This window comes from Theobroma cacao, chromosome 10 (assembly GCF_000208745.1).
Source record: "Theobroma cacao cultivar B97-61/B2 chromosome 10, Criollo_cocoa_genome_V2, whole genome shotgun sequence".
Taxonomy (NCBI): domain Eukaryota; kingdom Viridiplantae; phylum Streptophyta; class Magnoliopsida; order Malvales; family Malvaceae; genus Theobroma; species Theobroma cacao.
Window position 1 is genome coordinate 7,830,932 of NC_030859.1, and position 9,876 is coordinate 7,840,807.

Below are 9,876 nucleotides of genomic sequence, written 5' to 3' on the forward strand. Positions count from 1 at the left end.
AGCTTATTGAATATGCTCACATAGGCTGAGAACACCATTGCGAATGAGAAGCTTTTAATTCATCTGGTCTTTTTTAAGAAAAATAAAAATAAGTAAAGAAAATTTTATAAAAAAGATAAGGGTGAAAAGGCATCAACTTCGAAAGGTATGAAGCCTATTGAAAGAGTGAAAAAAGACAATGAAAAATGCCATTTTTGTGGAAAACCAAGGGGCATTAGAGGTACAACTGCAAAGATTATCTTGAATCCATCAAAGGGAAAAACAAAAGGAAGCTTGCACTTCAAGTATGAATCATATGATGATTTATTTTTCACTACTTGGTATATGATATTCCTAACTAGTTTTCAACTACCATTAAGTGGCTATCTATTTTCACTGCTCTAATTACACTAAAATGAATAAATCCTTAATTACAAAACACTCATAGATCTAACCACCATCCATCCTCAACAACTAAAAATATCAACTCAATTTCAATACTCACCTTGCTAGCTTGGTAATTGAATTCCTTTTCAAAAGCTTTCAATTTCTTGTGAAAAATCTCCCTCTTTCCCTCTCTAGAATGTCCAATTAGTGAGAGAAAGTATTAGGGAAAGGCTTTTGAGGGTTTTATGGTGAAAAAGTAAAAGAGCACAAAGAACTTTGTGAAAGGGTGCACAAAAACATGAAAATCGGGGTTAACTCGAGAAAATCTATGGAAGTTTCAAAGCAAGCTTCCATGGAAGGTGAGAAAACATGAGAAAGGAAGAAGAAGTAGATGAAGTGCTGGAAATCTGAGGAAGGTACTGGAGAATGAAGATATTTATTGTTAAAGCTTATCAAATTATTCATGAAATTACAATAATGCCCTTAGCAATGCCACTTGTCTTCTTCTTGTTCTTGTGCAATCTTTTACTCTTTTGACAGTAGGGAAAGGTCCAAAATCCTCTGAAAGAGGTCCCTTAAGTAGCCCCCAAAAATCCTAGCTTCAAAAACCCTAAAATCTTATTATTTGTGGAATTTACGGTGAGGGTCGCGGCTCTCAATTTTCAGCATCGCGACGCTCAAACATTCTACCAATTTTTGTTCTTTTGGTGCAGTTCTTTCACTTCGACAAAGATTTTGACCACCTTCCCACCAGAATTGGGAAAAGTGGTAAACATCAAAGTTGTAGCCTTGCCTCTTAGCTTTCTAATTGTTCAAACATCATGTTATTTGACTTATTTAGTGGGAGATATACTTGAAAAACCAAAACATATGCAAATAGGGCTACTGTTCATTATGTAGCTTTCTTCACCAATTAAAATTATTTTTGATCCTACTCCTATAATGACATAAAATAATTATAAGTAATGTAAAACTAGCATCATTAGCTCAAATTAAATCTATAAACATAAGTTCCACCTCGAGTTACGCGTTTATGAAGGTCGAGGTTTCACATTCTCTCCCACTAAAAGAAATTTGGTCCCCGAATTTAAATCAAACTATAAGGTAGCATACCTCTACATATTAAAGAGGTGTGGATACTTTGTCTGTATCTCCTCCTCGGCTTCCCATGTTACCTTTTTACTGGTGTGGTTTAGCCATAACACCTTCACTAAGGCTATCTCCTTTTAACGAAGCTTTTTGACTTGTCTATCAAGGATAGCTACCGGTTGCTCCTCATATGTTAAATCATCTTTTAACCAGATGGTTTCATACTGTATTACGTGAGATGGATCTGGGTGATACTTTCTAAGCATTGACACATGGAACACGGGGTGAATATTCGAAAGGTCTGGCGGTAATGCCAAATGATATGCTACTGCTCCAATTCTTTCTAAGATATCAAAGGGTCCTATATACCGAGGGCTTAATTTTCCTTTCTTGCTGAACCTCATTCCTCCTTTCATTGGTGAGACCTTTAAGAATACATGATCTCCTACCTAAAACTCCAAGTCTCTCCGTCTGTTATCAGCATATCATTTCTGTCTGCTTTGAGCTGACAACATCTTCTACCGAATCATATGTATTTTTTCGATGGCGTCTTGCACCAATTCAAGCCCTAAAAGTTTCCTTTCTCCCACTTCTAGCCATCTAATGGGTGATCTACATCTCCGTCCATATAATGCTTCAAATGGTGCCATCTGGATGCTAACTTGGAAACTGTTATTATAGGCAAACTCTACTAAGGGTAGATATCGATCCCATTTGACCCCAAGGTCTATTACACAAGCCCTTAACATATCTTCCAATGTTTGTATCGTCCATTCAGATTGTCCATCAGTTTGAGGGTGGAAAGCTGTGCTGAAGTCCAACTTAATGCCTAACGCTTCCTGCAACTTTCCCCAAAACCTACTGGTAAATTGAGCTCCTCTATTAGATACTATAGAAATGGGGATACCATGAAGCCGCATTATCTCATCTACATAAATTCGAGCGTATTGAGCAGCACCATACGTAGTCTTAACCAGAAAAAAATGAGTTGATTTTGTTAACCGGTCCACTATGATCCACATTGAGTCATATCCCCCACTTGTCCGAGGCAAACCCATTACGAAATCTATTGCAATATGCTCCCACTTCCATTTGGGCACTAGTAATGGCTGTAGTAGCCCTGCAGGCTTTTGATGCTTGGCCTTAACTTGCTGACAAACCAGGCACTTGGAGATGAACTCAGCTACATTTTTCTTAAGTCCTTCCCACCAATATACCTCTTTCAAATCTTGATACATTTTTATAGCCCCTGGATGTACCACATAGGCTGCCATGTGAGCTTCCTCCAATATTTCTTTCCTCAACCCATCACCATCAGGCACATAAAGTTTGGTTCCATACCTCAACACTCCATCTGTGCCTTTGGTAAACATTTTTCCTTTCCTTCCCTAAGGATCATATAAGGCCTTAGCTATGAACTCATCTTTGCTTTGTGCTTCTTTAATCTGGTCCATTAAAATAGGCCTCACTCTAAAATATGCTAGCAATGCATTTGCCTCTGAAACTTTCAAATGCACACCCATGTCTCCCAAACTATGCATCTCCCTAATCAAGAATCTCCTATCTGTGGAGATATGTGCCAAGCTTCCCACCGATTTTTGACTCAAGGCATCCACTACTACATTTGCCTTACCAGGATGGTAGAGAATGGTACAATCATAATCCTTTAGCAACTCCATCCATCTATGTTGCTGCAAGTTAAGATCCTTCTGCTGAAATATATATTTCAAGCTTTTGTGGTCCGTATATATCTCGCAAGTCTCACCATATAAATTATGTCTCCAAATCTTCAAGGCAAACACGATTGTTGCCATCTTCAAATCGTGTGCGGGGTAATTCTGCTCATGCCTTTTAAGTTGCCTTGATGCATACTCAATCACCTTCCCATGTTGCATTAAGACACACCCTAAACCAATCTGCAATGCATCACAGAATATCATATAACCCTTGGTGCCTTGTGGTAGGCTTAATACTGGAGCTGTGGTGAGACATGCCTTAAGCTTCTCAAAGCTATTCTCACAAGCATCTGACCACTCAAACTTTATATCCTTACGTGTTATCTTAGTCAGAGGGGTGACTATTTTTGAGAAGTCTTGAACAAAATGACGATAATAGCCAGCCAAACCCAAAAAGCTTCTAATCTCCGTAACTAAGGTCGGCCTTGGCCACTTCTCTACTGCCTCAACTTTCTTTGGATTGACTTGTACCCCATCCTTGGATACCACATGTGTCAAGCCCGACTTTATAAAATACTTGCCATGTCATTCATGTAATTGACAGAATGCTTGCAAACTTGGAAAGCCCCAAAAAATGGTCAAAAGTGGATAGTGTACCTAGTGGTGCAACTAAGTTGAATTAAGCCTCGAACTAGATCAAAAAGAGATTTTAAGATGAAATTGAGAATTTTAAAGTCCTAGAATGATTCAAAATGGTGATTCGAAGTTCAAGAACCGATTTGGAGTCAAATTGGAATTTTCATGACCTAGGGGTAAAATAGTCATTCTACCACCTGAGGTTAAGATGTGAGTGTTGGATGAAATTTTTGACTAAGATTGATCATTTGGAGTATAATTTAAGTTTGAGAAGTGAAGAATTTTAATTTCGGTATTTTTTTGAGGTTAAGGGCAAAATAGTCATTTTGCCACCCCAAGGGTAAAATTGTAATTTTACACCACCCAACACTTGTCCAGCACATGGATTTTACCCAATATTATTATGGATAATTGAAGGATTTTATGTGGTGGAGAAAGAAAGCTTAATTGTTAAGTTTAAAAATGGACCAATGGAATGGTGACAAGTGGCAAGCTTAGATTTGTTTATAATTTACATTAAAAACCAGCACAAACCTCTCTTATTTCACTCTTTATGTTCGGCCACACCAAGAACAAAGGGAAAAAGGAAGAGAACAAACCCAAGGTGGAAAAATTCAAGGAAACAAGTGAAAAAGGTAAGATTTTTTCAATAAAGCTTGAGATCTACCTTTCCCATGCATCCTTTTTCATTTTCCATGGTTGAATCACATGATTTCATGATGGGTCTCTTGCTGGCCGAAAATGGGGGGATGGGTTTTGGTGCTTGATTTGGTTAGATTTCAATGTATTTTAGTGTTTTTAGCTAGTTAGTGATGTGTAGCATGAAAAGCCAACAAAAAAATTCACTTCCTCCCATCACCCATCATTGGCCGAATTTTCTATGTAAAGTGTGGATGGTGGATTTGATTTTATTTCAAGTGAATTGGTTAGGAAATGATGAATTATGGTGAGAAAATGAAGTAGGAAAAATTATAGTATTGATGCATCCACCATGGCCGAAATTCCTAAGGGAAAATGTGAAGATGATTTTGCTAAATTTTATGTTATTTGACTTGTATTTGATGATTTGGAGAATTGGAAGAAAAATGGAGTTAATTGGAGTTGATTTGGACATATTGGCCAATTAATCGAGTGATAGATCGAATTAGGCCAATACCGTATTATTTAGGTACACAATTGAATTTGTGTAGAACACTGTGTTTAGACAATAATCCGAACAATTTGCATTCCATTTCATGCATCCATATAGATTTATAACGGTTTAGCACCAATGTGGTAAATTGCTTGATTGTGCATTATGTATAGGTGGTGAATCCTCATATAAGGGTAAAGAAATTGTACCCGAGGATCGATAGTCAAAGTACTCTAAAAATTTGACTCCCGAAATAGTGAGTAACCTTATCATCATTTTAATTATCTAAAGTGGTATTTTTATTCGATTTTGTGAATTTTATGGAATATGAGTTTAAATGGTTAATTTTTAGGTTTTATAAACAAAATGTGTTTAAATGAAATGATTTTATAAATTGTCTTGAAATTGAATGATGGCTTTGAAAATAGAATAACTGGAGACCACTTGATGTGTTGCAAATTTATGGTTCTAATTGATGACTTATGATAATGTGTTGGCATGACTGGCTGGAATTGTGGTTTGTGAACTGTATGAATTATTCTTTTTACATTTACAGGCTGGGTAGTATAATATTAGTCATGTCATGCTGTCAAAATTTTATTTTATGGTGGGTTTAGCTTGCTGTAGTGGGCGGATTCTGTAGACCAGCCTATTAGAGGGGCATGAAATTTGGTTATATATATGTACCTCAGTCAGAGAGGCGTGTAGGGTATCTCCTGAGGTATGGTTAGAGTTCACGACAAGCCGACCCACCTTGTGATGATGAACGTCACTAACGACAAGGAACGGCTGTGTTTTTCAAACTAAAAATATGTTTACGTGTGTACGAAATTTTTAACAGCCTTGGCGGACTCGGTTAAATGCCTCTGCCAAGGTATTCCCAAGAATGATTTTGGTAGGAGCCAAGCTTTTAAGATACTCATAAGCCATGTTGACTATTTAAATGAAATGAATATTTAGGTTATGAAATACATATTTAGATGGAATATTTTAATCGTCTCCTTTTACTCGACTTTAGATATTTTGAATGATGTTTGTTTACTCACTGGGATTATATAATCTCACCACCCTCATTTCCACCAATTTAAGGCTCAAAATAGGCTGTAGATAGCTGATTTCATCGAGGCTACCATTGGATTTGAATCCTCCAAACTGTAGGTTAACAGTCTTCCTTACTTTTGGTTATTCGGGGGCCCACTAGTTATTGTAAATTAAATTAAATACTCTGGCTTACTATATTATAGTATGTATGAATTTATTTTGCTTTTACGCTATAAAAATTATTTACGTATAACTCTAAAAATATTGTTTTATAAGAAAATAGAATATTTTATTGAATATTTTTTTTACTTTCTTATTATATCCAAATAATCATAATTTCATTTTAAATGAAGGTTTTAGACATTTAAACTTAGTTTTTATTATGAATTATGTGTATTGTACTCGTATACTACATTTTTAGTTGGTTTCAAAATTTTTAGGGAAAAATGACCAAAATGCCCCTATGAGACAGAAATCATTTTTTTTGTTGTTTTAAGTTGGAAATAGCTTAAATCCTTTTAAAACATGATATTTGGCAACGATTACTCACAGGGGAAATGAGGAACTGATATTAAGCCTTACGGGGTTCTGGTTGACATTTCGGGTAATGATTGTCTATCGGGACACCGTGACGGTTGTCACGGGCTAGAGGGGAGTATCGGTTCGTGACAACATGTCCTAAAAATGCAATGCTTTCAAGCCAAAACTCACACTTGGAGAACTTGGCATACAATCGATGTTCTCTCAAAGTTTGGAGCACTATCTTAAGATGCTGCTCATGCTCCTCTCGACTCTTCGAGTAGATCAAGATGTCATCAATAAACAACACCAGAAACTTGTCCAAATAGGGCTTGAACACTCGATTCATCAAATCCACAAAGGCCGTAAGAGCAATCGTAAGCCCAAACAACATCACCAAGAACTTATAGTGCCCATATCTTGTTTGAAATGTAGTCTTGGGTATATCTTCATTCCGGATCCTTAACTGATGGTACCGAGATTGTAGATCTATCTTAGAGAAACATTATGCTCCTTGTAGTGGATCAAATAAATAATCTATTCTTGGAAGAGGATACTTATTCTTCACTGTCACCTTATTAAGCTATTGGTAGTCAATGCACAATCTAAATGACCCATCTTTTTTCTTTACAAATAGCACCAGTGCTCCCCATAGTGAGACACTAAGACGGATGAAACCTTTATCCAATAAATCTTCTAACTGATCCTTAAGCTCTTTAAGCTCCACAAGTGCCATTCTATATAGGGGTATGGATATAGGTCTAGTGTCGAGAATCAAATCTATGCAAAATTCAATCTCTCACTCTGGAGGCAAACTTGGTAGTTCCTTAGGAAACACATCCATGAACTCATTCACCACCAACACTTGGCCCATATCTCCAACCTTCGCTTGAGTATCCCTTACCACAGCCAAGTAACCTAAACAACCCTATCTTAATAACCTTCTGGTAGCCATAACTGATATCAAATTGGTTGGAGCATTACTCCTATCCTCCTGAATACTAAGTGATGGTTCACCAGGAAAATTGAATCTAATCAATTTGTGATAGCAGTCCACACTAGCATGGCAGGGTGATAGCCAATCCATCCCCAAAATCACGTCAAAATCTATGGTGTCTAGCACCACTAAACGCACCAAAGTATCCTTGTCCTTGACTCAAACTACACAAGACTCATATTCCCATTCGACTATAAATACCTCCTTTAAAGGAGTAGACACCACTAATAGTTCTTCTCTCCTAACAAGGTCTTGACCCAAACGAGATGCAAAGCATGGAGAAATAAAAGAGTGGGTAGCACCATGATCAAATAATACCCGAGCATTCATATTACAAACTGAGAGAATACCTCATACCACTGCATTTGATGTTTGGGCCTCTTGTGATGTTTAAGCAAACACCCTTGCTTGACCCCTACTGGCGAAACTCTGACGTCCAGACCCGGAAGGCCTGCCTTGAAAGGAAGTAACAACACCTCTACCTTTTGATCCACTAGCCTCCCGATCAGATGAGGCAGCTACTGAAAGAGCAGAGAAAGCTGGCTGGGTGGAGTCGCTAGCAGAATCTTGTGATTGATGAGCCATCGAGCAATCCTTCCTAATATGTCTAGCTTGACCACACCCATAACAAACTCTCATAGTACGTAAGCATTGTCCACTATGTCGTCGCCCATAAGTATCACAAGAGTGGATAACTTGAATACCCTGTCTCGAATCTTGCTACTTCCGAACACTGAAGGTTCTTTGTTCTACCCCAACACTAGCACTAGGCGAATCACTCCCCGGTTGGGGTAATTGTGAGTCCCTCTGTGGACTTTGATGGCTAGAAGATGAGATACCACTATTGAAATCTCTACGACTTTGATAACCCTCTGTCTTGGCCCTTTTTGCTCTATCCCTCGCAGCCCTACTCTCACTGGTCCTTATCTCAATCTGCTGAGCACAATCCACTGCTGCGGAGTAAGTATTGAAATCTCGAGATGCCATAGCCCTAAACAATGGCTCCACTAGCCCATCCACAAAACTTTGTATCTTTATCTCCTCTGTATAAACTAAATAAGACGCATACCGAGACAATTGTGAGAATTTTAAGTCGTAATCAGACACTGTCATACTCGAGGTCTGTATCAAAGCCTCAAACTCCCTGACTCTGGCATTACATACATTGAGTGGTAAAAATCGATCTAAGAAGATTATACTGAACTCACTTCAACTCAACGGTGCTGCATCTATTGGTTTGCTTCTATATAAGGAACTATACCACTCTTGCGCCACGTCTTTTAATTGAAAGGCGGCTAGCTCGACTGATCGGACAATAGAGCATCCCAAGGCTTTACAAATTTTCTCCATCTTATCTAAGAAAATCTGGGGCTTCTCCAATGCATCAGACCTTGAAAATGATGAAGGCTTAAGCTTGAGAAAATTAGGAAGAAAAATCTCTAAATGACCCCTCTCGACCTCATGATGTTGGCGTTCGGCTTGCCCTTGGGAACTAGGGGATTCTTGTACTGTAGGTCTCCCCTCCACTATCCTCTACATATCATCCATACGGGCTTCCATCATTTCTACAACCTGATTAACTCCTTGTAGGCTTGCCGCTAAGTCCTCAATGGTGATGCCCCCTGTTGGTTGTCTATCCTCATCACCTGAAGATTGTCCCTCCTCTCGTCTACTCATAGACGTATCCGCCCTCACCGGCTTAGTGGCCCCGCCACATTTACCTCGCCCCCTAAAGGTGGATACTTGTGGACTATCTGTCATCTCATTAGGAGCATCTTGCTCCCCCATCCTTTTTGAGGCGGCCCGTGTCTTAGGTGGTATTTTTACCTAGACAAGAGCAAACACCTGTTATTAAACACATTTTACAATTATAATCATATTTAAGGAAGAAGGTGGTTTCTAGGATAGGGAATCTATACGGTCCCTTGGTTGTAAAATGTGTCGCGGTTCACACTTCACAATCGAAGTTTCCACATAAAGACCCGACACTCTACTAGATCAACAAAAGGAATCCTAGGACCTAAACAACCTAGGGCTTTGATAACAAGTCTGTCACGACCCGATTTCCAAGACGTGACTGACGCATGGACTCAATGGACGTAGTCCACTAAGCCCAAGCAAGCCTATTTACATAATTCTGCTCATCATTCCATCAATTATTCTTAAAGTCACTTTTCATACTTCCAATCTATAAGTACCTAATTAATATGCTGTAGTAATCAAAAACTACATTTCACATTACCCAAATAATGTTAACCATTACCAACTAGTAGTGGCATTACCCGTCACAGTATATGTACATTGTCTAAGACACATATCTTAATACTTTACATCACATGAATGTATTCATAAACAAAATGATTCTTGACTTCCAGTGGAATGACCGAGGTGAAGGGACGACTATTGAATGCCAACATACC

The 9,876-nt window shown here is 38.3% G+C and overlaps 1 protein-coding gene across 1 annotated transcript; it reads right to left on the minus strand.

The window, feature by feature from the left end:
- On the minus strand, nucleotides 1,974-8,095 carry LOC108663606. Its single transcript, XM_018128823.1, has 4 exons — nucleotides 7,859-8,095; nucleotides 3,411-3,668; nucleotides 2,990-3,089; nucleotides 1,974-2,182 (listed from the first exon to the last, which is right to left on the minus strand). Exons 1-4 carry the CDS (start codon nucleotides 8,093-8,095, stop codon nucleotides 1,974-1,976), a joined length of 804 nt encoding a protein of 267 aa, XP_017984312.1.